Below are 23,813 nucleotides of genomic sequence, written 5' to 3' on the forward strand. Positions count from 1 at the left end.
GTTTCCTCCTCTCCATTTAACACATCTTTCTTCACCTAGATTACTGCAAGCGCCTCTTAATTTGTCTCCTTTTCCTAAGTCGTTCTCTACTCTGATCTATCTTTCCTCAGTCATCAGTTATTTTCTTAAAGTTCCAGTCTACGTTGTTTTCCTGCTTAATCAATTCCCTTTTACCTCTAGAATAGGCTCTCTGGTCTCTAGGATCAAATGCAAAGTCTTCTCTTTGGCATCTAAATCTCTTCATAATCTGTCCCCTTCCTGCCTTTCCAGCCTTCTTATATACCAACGCCCCCTTATAAACTCTACAGTTCAGCCGAACGAACTATTCACTACATACAAGGCCTTACCTCTCATCTTGACATCTCTCACCATGTCCCCTAAGGTGCCTTTACATGGGCTGTCCCCATGCCTGGAATGCTCTTCCTATTCACTTGGTCTCTTGGGATACCTGGTTTCTTTCAGGACCTAGCTCAAAGCACCATATTGGCAAGGCACTTTTCCTGACCCACCCAGCTATAAGTGACTTCCCCTCATCTCCCCACCCTTTGACCCCCACCAAGGTTGCCTGGCATGATCTATTTTGAATTCATCTAAAAATGAGTGTTTTCCTACAAGCCTCTTGAAGGCAGCTGCTATTGCTTCTTTTTCTATGTATTCCTATACCTAAAACAGTAAGTACTTAATATCCGCTTGCTGACTGACTGCTAATGGGTGGCAGAATGGACTTTGTTGTCCTCCGGTTCCTGTTCATCCTCATAAGAAGAGAGAGAGCAATATGAATGACAGAAAAGGGAGAGAGGTGGACAGAGAATCTGGGCTCTGAATGCATATTTTAAGGAGGGGGGGAAATGCTACCCATCAGAGAAGACCTCAATCCACAATTAAAGTTCAGTTTTATCTCATGAGATGAAATCATGCTCTAGAAATAGTATGATCTAAATCTGAAGAGAAACAAGCTTACTGTGCTGAAACTAAATCACACTCAACATTTGGGAGATGTTTACTGTGTACCTACTATGCAGAGAGAACTGTGACTGCTACAAAGTTAGGGGACACACATCCAGTCCCTGCCCCAGCACAGGTAACCATCTTCAAAGTGGTCGACAGAGTGAATATTCTGATACTTCAGTTTTGTTTGGTTTCAGTAATATTAGAAATCTAATCTAGTTCAAACTGGTTCAGTAAGCTGTTTTATAAAAATCACATATCTGTTGCCTTAAAATTTTTTTGGGGGGGGTGGGGAGGGAAGGGAGAGAATAATACTGTGGTTCGATTTGTAGCTTAGCAAGTTCAGGCTTCTGGTCCACAGTTGGGTTCAAGCCCCTGCTTACTGTATTGCAAATATCTATTTACTGGCCCATGGTTAGATCACAGAAACATGGCAAAGGGGAGATGTTCCTATTAGAGGATCTGTTCCTTAAAGGAGAAAAAGAAGCTACCACCACGTTTACAATGCAACAAGCGTATATATGCTACAGGGTCAATGCAATGGGCATATGATGTACTCCTATCCTATCAAGCAATTAGCACCAGATGCTGGGTCTGAAATGAATCTGAGAACACTGGCTTCTTTCTGCTCCCTGTTCAATTACAAGAAAGGCACCAGAAGCATGAGGCCAAGCAAGGAGTTGGCAATCAGGGCGATTGTGTTCAATCTAGCCAAGCCTCAGGGTGCTCTGGTCTGCACTGGGGCCCAGCACAAGCCCCTGCTGGGATGGACAGCTCTCCAATGGAAACAGAAGCCCTCCTGTAGGGCTGGTCCATCTCCTACCTGGTAGAGGGGGATGCGCATCTCACAGTATTACTTACGGGGAGATCTGCGTAGAAGTAGTGCTTTCTGTCAAATAAAGACTTCTTGTTTACAGTGCAGTTCAGAGCCAGGCCTGTCATCACGGCTGCCTCGACACATCTCCTGTTGAGAACCTACACAAACAGGACACACAGCACTTCTCACATCCTCCATCTGAACAAATGCTTCTCCCCCTCACTGACATACATGGGGAACATTCCATTTTGATGGGCATTATCGCCGGCTCTTTGAGGCTCAGAAGCCAATTCTATTCAACTAGGAATCTGGAAAACTTTATTAAAAAAAAAAACATTTTTGGTAGGTCTTGTTGTATGCCAGAGCAGGGCACCAAGTAACAGGCTGATTTATTTGTCAATACCCAGGCATCTTTTCCCACTGCCTCTTACCAAATGGAGTGGATTTAAAAAGAAAGAAAGAAAGAATTCCCAGAAAGAGTTTAATGCAGTGGCTATTTCAAGAAGTAGCCAAGTTCAAAGATAACCTTAAGCCTGCCTCTGTCTGTCTGTCTTTCTCCCCCAACCCTCCACCACCCTTTTCTGCCATAATACAGCACCAATCAAAAAAGAAGAGACAATGGTAGTGCCTCAGTTCTGAACCAGGAAAGATTTCAAGTAAAAAAAAAAACAACTTGTTGACCAGTTCAATTCAATGGACATTTGTTAAGTTCTTAATATGTTCCGGGTACGAGGGGAGGTTTGGGGGATTGTTCATTTTTTATATTTGAATGTTGTAGTTCATAAAAACACTAAATATAAAAGAATAGCAATATAGCTACTTGTCCCAGGGTTAAATAAAATGACAAAACAATAATAGCAATATTTATATTTATTTTGTGACATTTATATATTGCTTTAAAGTTTGTAAAGAACTCCAGTTATCTCTTTGGAAATAATGGAAAACTCTATTAATCCAGACACTATAAATTTTGGAATTAGTGATGACTCAACCTATGCTTGACCAAAGTTGACCTTTGTATAATCAATTAAGAAAGGGTCTGCTAAGCAAAAATAGTATAACAATATTACAAAAGATTTATTTTAACCTGCTTAAGAAAATAAACCATCCTTTAGGGATTTTAGCATATTAACTGGTGGAATGAAAATAGATGCTACTAATTTCAAATAAATGTTATTAATTCATTAAAGTAAGCCCTCTAGGACCTCTATTGAGAAATATTTTATAATTTTAAAAAGATAATAAAATTGAATTTTCTTTAAAAATATTATTCCAAGGCTGAGACTTCAATTCAGTCTAGCCTTCCCTCTATTTGATCCAAGGATTCATTGTATTTGTATTTAGATTTTTTCAAACCAAGCATTAGTTTTAAAATGGAGGACTTCTCATTGAAAACCTGGCTAGCAATTCCTCCACTACACAGAAAATAAAAGGCTAAGGAGGTACTTTTCAAAAAAACATAAAAGGCAATTACTCTGTGAAACTAATGTTAGATACTGACAACTCTGATGATTAGAATACAGCATGCTAAACACTTTAATTTATGGAGAGATAGTAATTAAGATTTATTAAGTAAAGATATGGCAGTAAAACAGGCCTTTGTCTTACTGCTAACCGTAAATTTGTCTCAAAGCTGAACTCCCTCTGACTCACATTTGTAGTAAAATTACGAAACATAAATTTTCCTTCTGGTAAATCAAATTATTCCCCTGCCCCCACTCCCCACACTCTCACACACCTCCCAACTTTCCTTGAACCCTTTGCTCTTATCCATAAGAGAATGCAAAGATTGTTGAGTTATAAAAATAATAATCTAATGCCCCAATTTTAGCTGCCCAGCTGAACTGGAAGGAGCACATTTTAAGTATAGCCTTGTTGGTCCAAAGTTATTAATTTTACTCATACACACACACACACACACACACACACATATTTGAACACAGCATTGCCTAAGTACACAGGGAGAGAAAGTGATAGGTCTGTTTTCTCCTCTTCTTGAATTATACTTTAACTTAAATTTCCATTCTAAAGAGAAAAGGGTAGGGTCTAACTGCTGGTGTGTGCAATGCTAGAAAAGCCCACTGAAGGGATATGACATCATCTCCAAAGGTCTGTGAAGACTTATAAGAGCACAACTATTTTTTTTTTCAAACCAAAGACCTAAGAATTAAATGGTACACATTTCTAAATCTCAGAAATGGAGAATGCAAGGCATATTGCAAAGACACTGGATCTGGAGTCAGGACAAGCTAGGATCGATCCCCACCTCTGACATTTACCAACCACATGATCCCAGGCAAATCAAATAGCTCTCAGCCTCTGTCCTATTCTGTAAACTAGGGGCACAGCACCTATATTTCCCATGTCACAGTGCTGTTTTAAGTCTCTAATGAAATAATATATTCAAAGTGCTTTATGAACCTTAAAGAGGTTTATCATCATCACCATTGTATTCCAAATAACTAATTTTGATGGGTCTTTAATATTCAGACTTTCTGGGGAGCAAAGGAATCACAGAAAACGAGAATGGGTGTTAGTTCTAAATAGAAAGGCCCTATTTTGCCAAAACATAATAGATATTGCAATTACATATGATTTCAGGTTATAATATTTTCCCCTTAAGTGGGCAAGCACCACTTCTTGCAATGATTACTGGGATCTCTCCCAAGAATCAGACACCATATTTCTTAATGACTCAGGAAGCCCGGACTACTTTATTTTCTGTTCCTCGGTGAAACAAATTTTCCCTAGATAATGTTGTTGTCTGCTTTCCTTATGCTTGGAGAAACCTCCTATAACCAGGTGGAAAAACTGAGTCTAACAAGCAAAACAATTCATAAGCCAACTAGGTGGGGCAATTTTCACCCCCCACCCCACTGGGATACCTTATTTTATCTCTGCACAACTTCTAATCTGTGCTGAAAACTACCTTTAAAATTAAATGAAAAGTTTCTAGAGTATCGATGCATAAAAGGCATATGAAGGAGGAAAAAAAAAAGTAAATGAAGACAAAAGAAAAACAAGGTTTACTTCAGATAAAATTTGGAAAGAGGCAGTCATTAATATAGATACAAATGGCCTGCTCATCTCCCTTTGCCCTGCTCCCAGTCATCATAAAGCACTGAATCCACATTTGTTTTTCTTACATACACTGACATCTGAGAAACTAGAACACAGAAACCGGCCTTATTAGATATGGCCCTATATTTGGAACAGTCAAATCATTATATGACCTGACTTCAAATGCAGCAGACTAGACAGATTCTGCACCTGGGCAGATTAGATGGCCTGATAAACTGTTTCATGCTATAAAAATACATACAGTGCTTAGACACACACTGATTTCATACATGAAAAGCTTCTCTGGATAATGACCTGAAAGAGTTCTTTATTTTTGTTTATGGGGTAAATTGTTTGTTATTAAGTTGACAGCTTTGATTACCACTGAGAAGCTGGACTGAATAGGAAGCCAAGCATATGTGGGCTGTGTCTCTCGAGTCTGTCCATCAACGGCACAGCAGAAAGAGAACTGGGCTGGTAGTTAGATGGATTCTGGTTCGTCCTCTGCCACTAAATGTCTCAATGTCTCAATGGATTCTGGTTCATCCTCTGCCACTAAATGATTGGGAGTCCTTGGACAAACTGCTTCAATTCTCTGGGTCTCAGTTTTCTCATCTGTAAAATTAAGGGATTGGACTAGATGATCCCTAAAGTTGTTTCCAGCTGAAATGATTTGTGATTCAACTGTTAGCTTGAAGTGACAAAATGTCAGCATGGAATGCTAGTTAGTAAAGTGTATGCTGCTGGTGGCAGTGATAAGATTTATGGGGGTAATGATTGCAAATTCAGGGAAGAGGAAATCCCAGAGAGTTCCACCATTCTAGTAAAAGTACACTCATCTGCTCAGTGCTCTCACACTCAGGAAGGTGTAGACAAGCAACCACTCAGAAGTAATAGCCTATCAGGAGAGGGCTTTTCAGAGAGGACAGCTGGTTATGATTATCTTTCCTTTTTATGTATCCAATAGCAACTGAGGATTTTGCTGAAGGGCCCATGAGAACCATGAAACCAATGAGGCAAGGTCAAGCTTATGCTCAGTGAAAACCTCCAATTCACCCCCATTTAGGCTCTTTTTTTTCCAGTAAGAGTAGCAACTTCCTCTCACTGGAAGGCTATCTGGAATTTCCTTAAGCAAGAGCCCAAATAGGTAAATTCAGCTTTGAAAAACAAAAACAAAAAACTCAAATCTAGGAAATTGGCTATATTATGTAAGAAGACTGCTCCTATTAAAACACATCTGTCAATTGATGTCATTTTGGTGACTTTTACTTTAAAATCATCTCTCTGCCATAAACCCTATTTACAAAGCACCTCCCTAGACCTATAGATAGTTTAGATCAAAACAGGTATGTCAACATGCAGAGTGAACTTCTTATTCTAACCTGGAAACTGGAACACGGGCATTCTCCTGGGTTTGACTGTATCTATATTTAAGTACATCATTAAAAAAGGTGAAATCACAAGTGTGAACAAATTATTTTCCTTAATAGAAAAATAGATTTTTTTTAGTTTAGAAGACCTTTGTGTCAGTCACCCAAAAAGGGTTTTGCTTCCATTAATCTATCTATCCCATAACCAAATAGTATCAAAACAGTTTTCCTCCCTTTGTGTTTCTTGAAGGACACCAATAATTTAAAAATTGTAAACTAATTAACTGACAAATCTATTTGCTTAAGAGACAATCGTGTCTCCATGCCTTCTGACTTAGAGCAGGAGTGTTTACTGAAGTTATTGCTTCTCTCTCAACTAGTGACCACTCTGAGAGTATTTGTATTTGTCCTTTAACGGCTCAAAGTTCAGAACATGAGTATCATAATTAAAGAATTAAATCTTCCCTGCATGGAGGGTGAAATGGAGGAGACTGAGCAATGAGGCAGTCAAGACAGCTGACAGTGATAAGCAAACAAAGGTTATGGGTAACTACAGGCATCTTAAATGTTTACAAGCAGCCATAAAGAAAGGATTCATGGTTATGTTTTGTTTGAAATGAACAATTAACAAATGTTGCAGACAGGAACACAGTCTGGATCTTTAAGCTCTGGACTGGGAATCAGATGATCTTCCTATCACTTGCTAAATGTGTCCCTGACTTTCCTGTGGCCTTGGGCAACTGAGTAAAGCCTCAAAAGTCTCCTCTTCTGTAACCAGGGTTATACCCTCTCCTGAGGGTATTCTGGATAACTGAGCTATGAATGTGTGAAGTGTTACTGAAGAGTGTGAGGGAAGGGAAGAAGGTGAAGAGAAAGGGGAAGGGAAAGGGAAAAGTGAAGAGAAAGGGAAGGGGAAAGAGTGCTGGATCTGGAACCAAAGGTCCCAGATTCAAATTCCACCCCTGATAACTTATTAACTATTTGTGAGACTTTGGGCAAATCATTTTTCTTCTCTGGTAAAATGAAGCTGGGTTAGATGACCTGTAAGGACCTTTCTGGCTCTAGTTCTAGGATCCTATGAAATTGTTGTTTTGTTATCTCCATAGGAAGCATTTTCTTTTGATAACTGAAGTAGTTATGATTTTGTTGGTACGGGGATGCCCTCCACCTACACAGATCACGCATACACCCCTCCATCCTGCCTTAGTATATAATACTTATGGACTGTATATTCCAAAAAATTCACCACCTAGTGGCCAGTCCTCTGGTGATGAGCTCTTCTGTGCTTAGTGAGATACAAAGGAAGCGTTATGCAGCATGAGACACTTGACCTATTATTTTCCTTCCTCTAAAGTATGATTTCTACCCTTGAGATGCCACTCCAGTCATTAGTGCTATCCTTTCTAGGTGAAGAGGCCTCTGTGGGCTGGGAAACAAAAAGCTCATCATCCAGGATGCTGTGCCATGGCAGAGTGGGTGCACGGCTTTCCTAAGGCACCAGCCTGATCTGGACAAAATCACCATCCCTGAAAGAAAGCGTTCACCCTCGCTTGTGAACCTCTGTGATATAGATGACAAAATACCCAGCCCAGGGTGCCAAGATTGTAAATAGGGGAGCATGAGAGGCAGCTAACAAGAAAGCACCTGACATATACCCCAAGGAGGTCAACTACAGAAAGGCCCCACATGTACCAAAATATTCATAGCAGCACTTTCTGTAGGAGCAAAGAGCTGGGAACAAAGTGGGGAACTATCCACCGGGGAATAGCTGAACAGATTGAGGTATATGAATGTAATGGAACACTTGGGCCCCCTAAGAACAATGAATATGAGGAATTCAGAGATGGAGAACTGTATGAACTGATGCTGTGAGGAATGAAAAGAACCAGGAGAACAGTATACACAATAATTTGTTCAGTCGCTCCGGTCGTGCCCCACTCTTCATGACTCCACTTGGGTTTTCTTGGCAAAGATACTGGAGTGGTTTGCCATTTCCTTTTCTAGCTCATTTCACAGAGGAGGAAACTGAGGCAAGGAGGGTTAAGTGACTTGCCCAAGGTCACACAGCTAGTAAGTGTCTGAGGTTGGATTTGAACTCAGGAAGATGAATTTTCCTGATTCCAGACCTGGTGCTCTATTCATTGTGCCACTTAGCTACCTTCTACACAATGACTACTATAATATAAATAAAGAGAGCATTTTGTGATCTTGATCAAATTACCTAATCTCTTTTGGCCTTAGTTTGCACACATATATAATGAAGGGGATGAAAGAGATTACCTCTGAGGTTCCATCCAACTCTACGCCTATGTTCTTACAATTGCAAGGATCAACCTTGGCCCTGGAGAATGGAGGAGAAAATGCCAGGCGTGGACTGCGGAAGCAGAATTCTGCATCTATTGTTGGTCATGTTTATAGCATTGGTTGGCTTTGCTTCATGATTTTTCTTTCTTACAAAAGGGTGATGATAAATGATGGGACATGGGTAATATGTCTAGCAATGCCTGTGATATAAAAACAGAAGATGTCAATAAAAATTATTTTAAAATAAAAAAGGAATAAAAAGAGACAGCAATTTGCCAAAGTAAAAAAAAATGTGATTAAAAACAAAAAAAAAAGTGACATGTTTGAAAAAACAAAAAGAAAGCAGCTGAGGATCAGCAGATAAGAGGCCTAGAGCTAAAAGGGGCCTGAGGCCATGGAGCCCCCATTTTATAGATGCAGAAACTGAGGCCCATGACTTGTAACTTCTCTGAGGCCACATGGGTAAAGAATGCTTGAGGTGGGATTTGAACCTAGGTCCTCTGATTCTGTAGCCAGGGAGGTAGATAACCCACTCCCTGCTCCTTTCATTGGCGGGGATCCATATGAAGATGGCTTCCAAGCAGAGGCAGCAGGGGACAATGCCCAGGGCACACTCCCAGTCGGTGGTAGCACTGGAAAAGGTCATGGAAGCTACATGCTCACATGCTATCTGGCACTGGGGGCAGGCAATGGAAGGTTAGTGAACGTTTCTCATGCCTTTGAGCACAGGATTCTGCATCTCTTTTCAGCATAACGTGAAGGATAAAACAATCAAAGCATCTGGGGCCTCCTCCATGAAGCACAAGAAACCTGAGGGAGAGCCCTGCTGTTACCACCAATGTCCCAGGATGGAGGAGCTGCTGCAAGGCTGCTGCAATTTTTAGTTCCAGCTCTGTCCAAAGGAGAAAAATGAATAGTAGCCAGCTGCAAGATCTGAGGCTATATTTTTATTATAGGCTCCTAGTATAAATCACCAGGACAAAGCCTGAGTCATTTGTATGAGCTCCTCAGATGCTAGAATTAAAAACAGCATCACCCTGCCCTGAAAGGCACTTCAAAAACCCATCTGCATATTTACATCCACAAAAGACAGCTCCCCTTTACCATCAGCAGTCATCTTTGGGGATATGGTTATGTCTCACTGTCTGCATGGTTCCCACTCAGCTCTGCTGCAGGTTTTTGGTGCAGTAGTAAACAGAATTCATTTAAAATAGGTAAGGTTTCTACAGTGACACCGTTGCAGATGACATCTCACTCAAGTGCAAATTTGGGAGAAAGAAAACAGTATAAGGACACAGAGAAATAATCTAAGAACAAACCTTTCCAAGTCTAATGCTACACTTTCACACGCTACAATGATCCTCAAGGGAGATGACAGGGGCCTGGGGAAAACCTTCTATGACTGTGAAGGGAGTGCTCCCACTCCTAGGGAGTGCAGTAGGCTCACAGATGATATTTTGGGGTGAAGAGATATGGAGGGAGGGCACAAGCAGGCCTCTGGTCCCATGGGACTTCAGGTCTCTGAAGGAAGATCGGGGCGGGGGGGGGTGCGAAGGAAGAGAGAATGCTCAGTTTCTCCTTCTTTCTCTAGTCTACTAGATTTATCTGCTCTTTCCAGGCTTCTTCCCTTTTTTTAATTCTTCCAAAATGCCACAGATGGATCTGTGATTTTAGTGATGTAAATATTCTTCCCAATGGTGCAGACTGCAACCCTGTACATCCTGCGTGACTCTTGTCCACATTCTCACATATTCACCAGAAGTAACAAGAAGACAACATTTGTTCTCCTGACACTGCAAAGGTACTAGTGGAGCTGATGATTTACCCCTCGATTCTGTTACAGTATAGTATGGACTCATCTCCCTAAAATTTTTATAGTCCTATGTTTTTCTGATGGATGCAAAAACCAACCTCAAAACCAGAAAGAACTGAGTTCAAGTCCTACCTGTGACACATACTAGCTGTGTGACCTTGGACAAATCACTATCTTTTAGGTGTTGTCAAGGTAACCCTCTAAGAAAATGTGCTACAGAGAAGACACTGAATTGTCCCGGCAGAGGGAGTTTCTTCACCCAGGAGTCTGCACCAGTAAAATCACAGATCTAGCCCCAATCCCTATTATTCATAACATTTCTGCTGCTTAATTCTTCATTTCCAACACTTCCCAGCTGACTCATCTCTATGAGGAGATGCCCTTTGGGTGACTCAATGTCGGTTCTTTCAAGATGGCAGGAGAACACAACTCAGAGCCATACAATATCACTGGCAGTCTACTGATGTTAACATGATGACCTGACAAATGCTGGGTGATAAGTTTAGGATTAATCAATATCACCCCCATAATTCAAGAGGGTACCAAAGCATTCTAACCAGAACACTTGACAGCATGGCAACCCTTTTCCAAGGTGAAGCTTGGAGTCATTGACATAATATTGTAATTTATCTAAGGATTTTCTTCTACTGTTCAGTTCTGGGCCCTTGCAAAGCCATAGGTAATATTATACTTAAAAGCTGGGGAGATGAGTGGCCTTACTGGGAACCAATCTAGTCTGGCATGCTAGAGGTAAAACTCAGGAAATGGGTGAAGGAAGAATGACTAGAGAGAAGCAAGGTAGAGCTGAACCCAATGACTCGTGGATGGATGGAAGAGGACTAATATTTGACTGTACTTCGTTCTAGGAGCAAAGAGTGGAAGGTGCCAAGAGGCAAATATAACCTCAACATGAGGAGAAGCTTCCTGAGCATTAGAGCCTCCCCAAAGGTAAATGGACTGCTCTGGGAAGGAGGGGGGTCCCACCTCCAGTAAGGTCTTCTGGCAAAAGCAGAATAACCACTTGCCATGTGTACTGTAGAGGGGAGCATTCTGCATGTCTGAGATGGACTCAATGGCCAACTCTGACACAATTCTATGGCTGGGCAGGCTGGGTGCAAAGACTGTAACTGAATTGGGAGGAGGAAAAACAAGAGGAGGGTTTGTGTATTTTAAGTTGCTACAATTTATTTAGTAACATTTCTGTTGGGTGATAAATTTAGGGTTAATCTGTATCACCTTACAATTATTGACATGTTATCCCATCTGACATCCTAGCTGTTAAATCAAATCAGAACGAGCAGACAGCCCCCTGTAGGTGTGTACTGGAAGCCAAAAGGAAACGGAGACAATGCATGCTATACACAAGATCCCTCAAAATATTAACATCAGCAGCTGATTTCTGCAATAAGCAAACTTAAATATAAGCAAAATAAGATAACTCCATGCAAGGGTCTTTCCAAAGCCCTTCCTTCCAAGGATTACATAGAGGAGTGGGCCCTACCAGCTGCATTTTTCTTTCTTTTTTTTTTTGAGCAATTGGGGTTAAGTAACTTGCCCAAGGTTACACAGCCAGTTATTTTGTGTGGGTGCTAAGTATCTGAGGCCGGAACTGATCCCGGGTCTCCTGACTCCGGGGCCGGTGTTCTTACTGCACCACCTGGTTGCCCCTCTGCATTTTTCTTATGATGCCATTTAAAGAGACAAAATAAAGTAGATAGAATTCTATTTTCCTTTACATGCAGCTGTGGATACAGAAGCATTTGAGTGCATGTGCAGAAATAGCACCAAGACTATCCCCTACTGCTCCTGTTGTGGGTGTAAGAATGAAAGGAGAAAAATGAAGTGGAGACTCTTCTCCTTATTCTGGCTTTTTGTTATCAGAGCTACTAGTCCTGGTTCACAACTATGATGTGTTCCTTTCTCTATATGAAGGAAATCAATTCTAGAGATTCCTATAAACAGATGTGCTTGGCTCTTCTGGTTTGGGTTAGGAGGGAAGAAAACTAAGACATGGTCAAAAGTTCTAGGGAGGCAGATTTTCTATCAATCAGAGCTCCCCAGTAGTAGAATGGGCTGTCTTAGGAGGTTGTCCCATCATGGGGGGGGGATTCAAATGGAGACTGGATGACTACTTGCTGAGGCTTCTGGAAGAAGAGATTCATGCTTCAGGACAGGGATTGTCCTTCCAAGGCACCTTCAAACCTTGATATTTTAAGTTTGTAGAGAAATGCTTGAATGTTTCTTTTCATCGCAAAATACTATTTCATAAATCTCTCTCCAATGTTCTCTCTCTCCAGTGTCTGGTCAATTCTCCTGATTACATCAGTGAAAAAAGCCCCCTTCACTTGGGTGTCCATCTTGAGGACCCTGCTGCTTCTGATGGTTTTCAGACATTTCTATCTGATTATCTAGTCAAAAATGTCTAATTTCCAAGGAGGGTGGCTGAGCTCCAATTTAACAATACAGAAGCAGCTTGGTGATGCAGTGCATAGTCAGGGACACCTGAATTCAAATACTGCCTCAAAAGCTCACTAGCTGGGGGACCCAAGACAGATCTCAATTTCTTTGGGCCTCAGTTCACTGCTCTATGCAATGAGTGGAGGAGGAATCTGTGATCCTATAGCCTTAGTAAAACCACGTCTTAGACTGCTAGGCATTTGTAGGAAGAGAGTGGGGGGCTAAGGCTATGATGTCACTGGGGGAGAAGGCCTACGAAGTGCTTTACGTACACAATCTCATTTGGATTTGGCAACAGCCCTGAGAGATAGATACTACAGCAATTATTAGTCCTACTTAACAGAAGCAGAACCTGGGGTCAGAGAGGAGTCACACACATCCTAAGATCAGAGATTAGAGTCAGATTCTGGTGTCTCCTGATGCCAAATCCCCATGAAGCTTCTCCTTTCATAATAAATTGGAAGTAGTTTGAGTGACTTCGGTTGGGGTCTCCTGCCTATTGACTGATATTACTATGATTCAATTCGAATTCCCACTAGCTTGAAGGACAGTGATGATGACTATATCAGTAGGTCCTAACGAACTCCCAAGGCAGACCAATTACTCCTGCCCAGGGCTATCCTCTCAATCCCTTTGCCAGTGTCTTGAATGAAGGCGCCAAGAGGATCTTCAGCAGATGGGGAGAAGACATGATTGGGAAGGGAGAGGTACCATGTAAGAAGTTTGGAGGCCAGGCTGGATGAGAACTGGGTATAATTAAAGCTTAGATAAGGGAAGATCAGTTGGGGGAGAGGCTGACTACAACTACATAAAAGAAAAACTTCCTAGCAATCAGAGGTGTTCAGACGTGGGAAGGGCAGCCTCAGGAGGCAGTGGGGAGGCCATCACTAGAGGGCTTCAAGGAGAGGTCAGAGGACCCCTCACAAGGGGAATGCTGAAGCAGGAGGGTATGTCAACAGGTCACTGGCCTAAATGACTCTGAGGCCATTCCCCACTCTGGGATTCTGTGGCTGGTGCCCGTCAGCATTGCTCAGGGGACGCCATGACCACCTCCCAGGCAATGGCTCCCAAGAAGGTAGTACTTTAAGAGACCCGGGGATGTCAAAAGCAGCCCAGTGAGGAGTCTGATAGGTCTTACTTGGGAGACAGTGAGAGAATCACATAAGCTACTAGCACATGCTTCCTAGGAATATGTAAGCTTGTGGTGAGGCATGCAGTCAAAGATATTTTATGGGATTTGATGTAGGTAGGCACTAACAAGAGGGGTTTAGAAATAATAATAATAAGTAGCAATTATATAGTGCTTTAAGGGTTGCAAAGTGTGATGATGATAATTACAATAGCTAACACTCACATAATGCTTACTACACGTAGGCACTGTGCTAAGGGCTTTAGGATTATTACAATCTCACTGAAGTCTCACAGTGGCCTTGGGAGATAGATGCTATTATTATCCCAATCACAGGGAGGACACAGAGTCAAACAGAGGTCAAGCACCTTTCTTGGGGTCATATTTAGTACCTACCAAGTATCTGAGTCAGAATTTTCACTCAGATTTTCTTGGCTCCAGGCCCAGTGCTCTATTCTAGCTATCTCAGAGAGGGGAAATTGAGATTCTGTATACCCATACATACAGACACACATGCACATTATAAAGGACCTCATGAATCTACTTCCAGGCAGAAAAAGTTAACAACTGGGGTATCTTCTTATTCCAAAGAAAGGGACCCTGAAGGAGATAATTAGGGTGGTTATTGAGGTGAAAGGGAAACCTAGAGTAGACTATGCTTTAGTGAGCTCTATGGGATAGGTTTCCAAAGCAAATATTTTTAAGAGGAAACATTTTAAATAGAAAATTGGCCAAAGAGCTAATGCTAATCTGCATGTGAACAAGTAGAGAGAAGGCACGCACACATCTGGTTCTCTACCTGCATATTTACATGGATAAAGGCAGAGCCATCTAGCCATTCACCTTCTCTACAAATGTCTCTTAAACATCTGATTTAGCTTCTGGGTTCTGGGATTAAAGGTAGCTTCTAGGACCACACTGAGAATTAAATAAACACAAAACCCATTCAGCCACTAGCACTGGGCTATCCATGATAGACAGAACAGTATGGGAGTGTCCTGCTTTACATTAACCTCATGGAAGTACACCCAAGTTTTCACAAAACATAAATTAGGGAGGTACTGAGCCACAATAAGGTCTCCTTCAAGAACAAACACCACAGGAACATTTAAACCAGGGAATCTAAGCCTGGTGTCTGTAAACTTTTTGGAAACATTTATCTGCATTTCAATATAACTAGTTTCCTTTGTAATTCTGTACATTTCATATTATGCATTTAAAAAGACTTTGAAGAAGGGGTCAAACAGCTTCATCAGACTGCTGACGGCATCCACAACACACAAAACATTAAGAACCCTTGATTTAAATGGGTCTTATTTGCATCAAAGTTTTTGAGAACATGTTTGTTGCATAAAGCAAGGCGTAAGTGCACTGCTTATAAATAGGCCTGGTACTTAGTACCACCTGTTCCTTACACAGTGTTATTGTGATTATGACTGAGATATTGAAAATGTGCTGAGCTATTGGGGAAGACGCTATAGAAAGACCCTAAATACTAACTTTGATATCAATCTAGCACAATAAAAACAAACTCCAACCTAACCTGATAAAGAGAGATCCAAAGCCCTGAATCATAAGGCTGTTTGTAAGGTAAGCATGCTACCTTCCAACATGCAGGGGCAAAAAAAAAAGGGAACCATTCTCTTCCCCCACACTGTGAGCAAGCAGAATCTATGGTTGCTGGGAATTTTTTTTTTTCTGCACAGATAAGAGCTTCTGGAGGAGGAAGACAAAGAGCAGAGGCACTAATTTCTAATTAATTTAACTGTGGAGCAGCCTGATTATCTGGAGGAGTTATCTATTGAGCACTGCAGCTTTCCGGAGTGCAGAATCTGAGCTTTCCCAATAGGCAGCAATAGAGCTTGCTCTCCCTTCCAATGCATCAGGGATTCGCACCCAGGAGAGAGAAAGTAAGCATGTGTGAGAAATGGAAACAAGCTCCCTGCCCCGCTGAAATTGCACCTTTTCTCGCAATGTTTTTGGGCCAAATAAACTATACAACAAGTCAAGTATGTACTCTAAAGATGGACATGCCAAAGGCTGCCTTCCTTTCCCTCTCTCATACACACAGCATATTAGGGAGGGGGATCTTCAGTGAATATTCACAAATAGGGCATGACTACTGGCAAATTAATTAATTAGGATCCTGTTGGCAGGATAATCATCTGTTAAATTAAGTAAAAGGCCTTGTGCTTTCATGACAGCTGTCGCCGTATTGGTATACTGAGTGAGGCAACCTGGCTTGATGGAGAAGGCTGGACCTTGAGTCAGGAAAACCTGGATCCAAATGCTGTTTCTGATACTCAGTAGTGGGATAACTGCAAAGACCACACAACCATTCTGAGCCTTGATTTACATATCTGTAAAATGAAGGGCTTAGGCTGAATAGCTTCTTTGGTTCCAACTCTATGACCCTGTGATCCCTGCCAAGAAACGTCAAGATGCCCAATGCTGGTTTAGATCAAGACCTTTATGAGAGTAGGATGATGGCCGAGGATTATTTCCAGCCCCATGACAAAAGAATGAGATTCCATAAGACTCTAAAATTTAGGGTAAAACAAGGATAAGATTCATAGGGTTCTAAGAAAAGCAAAACTTACAAAAACAGAAAATCAAAACTTACATGAACAGAGTACCCACAAAGACACATACTTGGAAATGGACAAAGATCCACCCAGAAAGAGGCAGAGAAGATAAGACACGGAAACAGAGATGGATACCCAGACCCAGGTTGGGGTTCACCCTCACCTCACATCTTGCTCGTGTGTGCAGCAAGGCACATGCCTTATAACTGATCTTGGGGCCTTTAGGATGACATCAGTTTCAATGCCTTATAGTTTGTGCAGCTACAGCTATGAGATCACTTCTAGGGACCTGACCTGAAGATCAGATGAAATTAAATAGAGGATCCCAGGAGAAAGATTCCCCACATCTGACTTCAGTCAAGCATTGAGCCCCACAACAAGAGATACCAGAGACTTCATATCTCTTCAGAAGCCCAGCCCTAAGGAGTTTCTTCTTCAAATCTTCTTAGGTGAGCTAAAGTCACAATCTCTACATTCCTCTTTAGGGATGGAGACCCAGAACAATACACTGTCACATGAGCAGGACTCCACTTGCAGGTTAACTTTGCTGATTAGTGCTAATGGAACCAAGATTATGGGTCTCACCCCACTTCCTTCTGCTTTGTTCAGGGCTACACCCTGCACTCCTAACCCGCTCCAGCCCTCTCAACAAATGCAAACTACAGGCTGGTCCCAGGTTGCTAGGAGGCAAGAGTAGGTAGAAGAGTCAGGATGTACCCACGAAAGTCTATACATATCACAGTCTACAAAGGTCCCCTTTAAGGGCACCATATCTGATCTTTCCTGATACAAAGCTCAGTGACTGAACAAGAAGATCAGACATAAATTCTTTACCTGTAAAAGGCAGATGATCTCTAAGGTCCCTTGCAAAGTTTAAAGCTCTATAATGAGGACTTTCTTGTAATTCACTATGACCCCTAACATCTTTTCAATATTCACACACATTGATCATTATCTCCTTGGAGAATGCAAGGGTAAATTTCATGATGTTAGGCCATGGGAAAGAAATTGCAAAGGAATAGGGCTTTAGGGGCCGCTAGGTGGTGCAATGAATAGAGCACCAGCCCTTGAGTCAGGAGGACCTGAGTTCAAATCTGCCTCAGACACTTGACACACTTACTAGCCATGTGACTTTGGGCAAGTGTGATAGTAATGGCAATTAAAGATTCCCCTGTATTGGCTTGGTTTTCAAATTGATTGTGTTAAAACCCAGAGCTTGTTAATCCCACCTGTGGGATGGACTTGTTGATGTGAAAAGAAAGTCCTGAACTGGGAGGAGCTGGTGAGGTAGATTTGGAGAGACAAGTGAGAGGCAGAAGAACTTTTTTTTTTGGAAGCAGCACCCTCGTGGAGAGAGAGAGACTAAGAGAATTGCTGGTGGCCGCTTTGAATTGCCCTGGACTTTTGAGACCTGCCCCCTGAGCTGCCAAGGACTGAGGAGACATGGCTGTTTTGCTGGTACTTTGTCTGTCTGTTTTGATGTTGTTTTGCCAGATTTGTCCACTGGTGAAAGAGTCCTGTTGTTGAAGAAGTCCTGGAACCTGGCTTTTGGCTAAGAAGCCCTGAGACTGTCCTGCAGACAGAGAGTGAATACTGTCCACTGGTGAAGGACAGTGCTGTTGTTGCAGGGGTCTGGGAACCTTTCTGTTGGTTCAGAAGCCCTGAAGAAGGATTTTCTGGTTGTATGTTTACAGAAATCCTGGGAAAGGGTTTTGCTAATGTTTTCAGTGGTTCTAGGACTGTTCTACAGACAGAGGATGAATTGATGAAGGGACTGGCAATGTATCTTGTGGCCTTGCTGAGCCTTGTCTCCCCAGGAACTAAGATTGCTGAGAACTTGCCTCATGTCAAGATGAAGAAAAGACCTCCATTTGGGTATTAAGTGCTGTGTTTAAACTTGATGTAACTCTGGGGTAGATTCAATTGAGATCCAGGGGTGGGGGAACTTTTGACCTTTTGGTGCTCTGTGATTGACAAATGAAGGTACTTTACTTATGTTTGGAAACTAATCTCCATTTGAGAACAGGGGCTTTGTGGTGGACTAAATGAAGGTATAGCCTAGGGGTGGAGAAGTATTTAGAACAGGAACTTTGTAATTGATTGAATGATTGGAAGGTCCTGGGGTGGGGTAGTCCTTGGAGATTATTTAATCACATTTAGTAAATGCTGTATTTGGAATGATGTCATGTTTTGATCTTCTCTGTTCTTGGTTGGTCACTGAATAAAATGGAGAGCACCTATGCTGGTATTTTGAAACTGGGAAGTTGCCTTTCCTTGGTGTTACATTACAGCAAGTCACTTAACCCCAATTGCCCTCCAAAAAAAGAAAGCAAAAAAAAAAAAAAAAAGGGCTTTGAAGGGAGGGGCCCCCTCATCTATGCCTCAAACATTTCTACCCAGTCCACCTCATTCCCCTTCTCTCTCCTATGACTTAAATAGGTATACTAATTCTCTAAGATAGATAAATCATAATCCCAGGATTTTAAAGCCATAAGAAACCTTTGAGACTATGTAGTTGAAGAGTTCCTAATAATTTTTTGCATCACGAACACCTTTGGTAGTTGAAATCTACAGCCCCATTCTCAGAATGCTTTTAAAAAATCAATGGGGGGCAGCCAGGTGGTGCAGTGAATAGAGCACCAGCCCTAGAGTCAGGAGGACCTGAATTCAAATCCAGCCTCAGACCCTTAACATTTACTAGCCCTGTGACCTTGGGCAAGTTACTTAACCCTAACTGCCCTGCCTTCCCCCCTCCAAAAAAATAAAAAAGAAACCAATGGTCTTTCTCTTCCTTTGAATGATCCTATGTAATCATTTAAAATAGTAAGGTACTCATTTGTTCCAGTGAACTACATGAAATCATGCAAGTCAAGGGGTTCAAATCTCCAAGTCCACTTTAACGACACCTGAGAAACTTTTCTAGCTATCAAGGAAAGGCATATCCAAAAAGACACCAAGTATCTGGTAGAAGTGGCAGATGATTCCATAGCAAGCAGCAGAGCTAGATATAGTCAATGGTCTAAAAATGTTGCGAACTTAAGGGTTCTTTTATCACTGAACTTATTTAGGTTAACAAGACTCCAAAATGTGAAGGCATGCTTCTAGGCTTCATAGACAAATCAACCTACCCAATGAGTTCCCCTTGCCATGTTGAGATGGTGCTTAATGAAAAGGAAAAAATTGTTCCTCAGCCAGAAGAGAAGGTTGCTCAAAAGCAAAAGATATCCCAAAAGAAAAAAAAAAAACCTTATGGCATGAGAATAAATGTGACATTAGTATGAAAATAAAAGTAAAATTAGAACATTTGACATGGCAAATAAAAAAAAAATTAACCAAATGATCATGAAGTACAATTATCAAACTATTAAAAAAAGTTCACAGATGAGGTTAAGAGCCCTAGGTCTAGTCTACCCACTCTCACTTCACAAAAAGAGGAAAATAAGGATCAATTGTGAATGCCTACTGAACTCGTGGTAGCAAAAAAATGGAAGTAAAGTGAATGCCCATTAATCGGGGAATGGCTGGAGAGCTTGTGGTACGTGAATGAAATGGAATCTTCTTGTAATGGGAAGAAATGATGAAAATCAGGAATTCAGAGAAACATGGAAAGATTTATGTGAACTGATAGAGTGAAATAAGGAGAATCAGAAGAACAATTTATACAGTGACTACAATGACTAGCATGTTCACTGGATTGGATGTTTTAGTTTAAGTGGCTTCCTTTGTAATAAATGAGGGTTCCATTTAGGTGTACAGTATACCTACCAAGATTGCCAGAAATGACTGATATTAAAACAAAAGACATAAAAATGAGCTTTTTTTTTGAAATGAATGGTTAAATGACTTACAATGAGTCACATGGCCTAATTACTGTCAGTCTCTTGGCTCCTCATTTGGTATTATTTTTACTCTACTATGATGATCACTTCAGTTCCATGGCAATAAAATATCTTTTTATAGTCCTAGTTCCTAGCCCAATAAATAACATTCAAGGAATGTTCTTAAGAGTATTAATGATGATTTATTTGCATAGCCCTACACATCTCTGGTCTTTTCATTCCATCATGCACATATGCAAATGTGTGCATATGTATGTGCATACATGTGTGCACACACATGATTTACAGACTCAAAGCAGCTTCCCCCTAATCCAAATCCTTAGTAGCAACAAAGTGTTGATAATTCATAATCTGATTTGCTATAAGTGATTTCTTGATTTTAGGGTCATTCTTATCCCTCAAAAGGAGTATCACCCTACAGATGACCATAAGGTCAGATGATAGATGGTATCTTACAGTTATCAAAATTTCACCAATGTCTTTTAAATCAAGCATGAAAAAAAGTCTATTATGATAAACATCATGGGACTGAAATGGTTTTGTTCTGACAGAATACTGTAATGACTGTTAACAGTCCACATGTGGAAACTTGCTCACTTTCATACAGGCCCATCTATCTGCAAAGAGGCAGATCAGCCCTGACTGAGTAAGAAAAGCTCAGGGCTATTCAAAACCATTAAGATTCTTGGCTCTGACTTCAGAGAAAGGAGGATAAACAAATCTCTGCCCAAATTGGAACAAGTTCTTTTGTTTAGAAAATGGGAGAAGTGAGGGTAAAATAATCCTCTCCCTCTCACCCTTCCACCCTCAACCCCACCACTCCCTTCCAAAAGATAGGTCCAAAGTATCCATCAGCAAGGCTGTATTGAGAAGTGTTTCAAGGTAATGAGCCAAGTTTTAAAGAACAGAGAGGCAGAATATTCGTGTGTATGTGTGAGTGTGGGGAGCAGAGGTGTGGAAGGGATGGAAATGGGTTAAGAACACAGGAACCCTGATTCAGATTCATCCTGAATCTCCAGAGCTGACCCTGGGTTGTCACCTTGAGCTATTAGCAGCTTCAGTGACTGAAGCAGACAGCCAGGAGAGGAGAGCTCAGGCTGGTAGACATAGGCTCAACCTATACATATAAATTGCTCTACTACTCCATCAAGCACATGGCAAAGGTAGGTTTCTCCTTATTGCTTTATCTAAACCCTCAGGTTACTGCCTTGTGTCAGTGCTACTCTCAATGTTCATTTTAACCATATTTTTCCTAAATGAAGGTATTAGGCTGTATAGCAAGTGAAACCCAGAGAGATCTGCCCCAGGTACATACACTTCTAGGGATGGCGCAGAAAACCCATTGGTCTGGACGGTTTGGGATTTATTCAAACCAACCACTTGCCTTGATACTAATCATCTGGCTCCATCCCTCTTTTCTTTAAAACTCAGCTTGATATGAGTAAAATATACATAGAAAAATTTCTATGGTTGGATATTTTAAACCAATTTCTTGGGAAAAATTTATATGTCTTAGTTTTCCTTGTTTCAAATGTTTGACTGATAATGGATGTCATATTATGGAACAATTATTCTATGAAGACATATAAAACAATTGCAATGGATTCTATCGTCTACTTTTATTATTATTTACTCATCCTGTCTGAATTCTTTTTTTTGGAGGGGGGAAGGCTGGGCGATTGGGGATAAGTGACTTGCCCAAGGTCACACAGCTAGTAAGTGGTGTGTCTGAGGCTGGATTTGAACTCAGGTGCTCCTGACTCCAGGACCAGTGCTCTATTCACTGCGCCATCTAGCCTCCCCATCTGAATTTTTTTTTAACCCAAACAGATTTCTTTGAGGTCTGGGCTTGTGCCAACTTGCACAGCTCTTGAAGCACAGAATGGATGATAGCTGCCGAATAAAACACTGTTGTATCTCTCCTCAAATCTCTGTCCTGCTGGGGTGGCTAGGTGGCACAGTGAATAAAGCACCGGCCGTGGAGTCAGGAGGAACTGAGTTCAAATCCGGCCTCAGACATTTGACACACTAGCTGTGTGTGACTTTGGGTAAGTATTGCCCTCCAAAAAGCAAAAAAAAAAAAAAAAATCTCTATCCTGTTGCATATCCATATTTTTTTCTATTATATATCTACATAAATTTCTTATCAATTGATATATGTGTAATGATTATACTAACTATTTGGATCTGCTGGAGCTGCTCTACTTTCCATGGGACCCTACTTGGAAGCTGAGGTTGCAGTCAAAGTGATCAATCAAATCCCCTGACATGCTAACAATCCCTGCTCTTGTAACCAACAAGTGAACTGAACTAGGTGCCCCGCTAACCCTGGTCCTGTGCCCTGCTGAACAATCACAGGCTCAACGGCCCTAATGACTTGAACACTTAAAATCCCTACCCCTGCCATAAGTGGGCGAGCCCCCTCTCTTAGGAAGGAGGGCTTCACTTGCAAGCTGTTTCCTTCACTTTGAAATTACACTTCTGTTTGATTCCTGACTCTCCTGTCTCTAGCCTGCTCTGTTTGGCCCTGGCCACACACAGGTTAGAGGCCAGTTTAGTCCAGGTGACAATCCTTAATTAACCACATGTCCTTGGACAGGCCACTTTACTTCTCTACACTTGTTTCCTCAAGCTGCAAAATAAAGGGTTTGGACTACATAAACTTCCAGCTCTAAATCATGGGATACTATGAGTTTCTTCAAACTCAAAGCTAGTAAATAATTTTGAGTGATTATAAATGCCAGAAGGGAACTGGCTTTCTTTTTATAACTGGCATCCTCTCAATTCTAAATAACCAGAATCATTATTGACTCTCCATGATACAAATATAAGAAATAACAGACTCAAACATTTACAGTTTTGTTCATGCCCATTAGGATAAAATAAGTTACTTACCGGCAATGTTCCAGGGAGGGAAGCATCAAAAAAAGAAACCAATGAATTAGGGGGTGCTAAAAAGGTAACTTGAGACCCGGAGAAAAGTTTTGAATTGGAAGAAATCTGGGCATGAATTTCCAGGCCCACCACAGCTGCCCACTCATGTGTACTAAAGGAAAAAAACAAACAGACAGCAATAAGTACATTTCTTACTGTGCAGAAACATCTGAGAGCACCAAAACATTAATTTCCTACTTGTATTTTAACTTAGTAAAATTTTATATCCTTGCATATAAAACTGTATTCTATTTTACTGGTGACTAAATCAAAATTAATCTATAATGAAAATCTTGCAACAGGACTGGGGGAATAAAATTACTTTATTACTTATCATTAGTGAAAGGCCCACCATACAAACAGGAAGGCGCTAGAGGAAAAGAATAATTTGGCATCCTAAAGCAATTCACAAATGGATTCTAGATGTCAACTGCCTGGCTGACTCTTCAGTCACGAAGAAAGTAGCATTTTCTAAATTAACTGCACACTGTCAACTAATCATCTGTAAACTGAGGAAAGTGGATCTAGGGAACAATATTTAGAGCTAACATAACCAT

The 23,813-nt window shown here is 41.2% G+C and overlaps 1 protein-coding gene across 7 annotated transcripts in view; it reads right to left on the bottom strand.

Annotated features, from left to right (window-relative positions):
• Positions 1-23,813, bottom strand: part of GATB (glutamyl-tRNA amidotransferase subunit B) — a 153,958-nt gene that overhangs the window by 126,477 nt on the left and 3,668 nt on the right. For 6 of the 7 annotated variants that reach the window (XM_069105539.1, XM_069105534.1, XM_069105538.1 and 3 more), the window contains exons 2-3: positions 23,218-23,368; positions 1,810-1,923 (exon numbers count right to left, since the gene is read on the bottom strand). In XM_069105539.1, coding sequence (XP_068961640.1) covers positions 1,810-1,923; positions 23,218-23,368 — 265 coding nt within the window. The remainder of the gene's footprint in view (positions 1-1,809; positions 1,924-23,217; positions 23,369-23,813) is intronic. The other variant, XM_069105533.1, reaches the window with a different exon arrangement.

Source organism: Petaurus breviceps, unplaced genomic scaffold, assembly GCF_028583685.1.
Source record: "Petaurus breviceps papuanus isolate PSGF00001 unplaced genomic scaffold, PetGlider_PUasm1.0 76, whole genome shotgun sequence".
Lineage (NCBI taxonomy): Eukaryota > Metazoa > Chordata > Mammalia > Diprotodontia > Petauridae > Petaurus > Petaurus breviceps.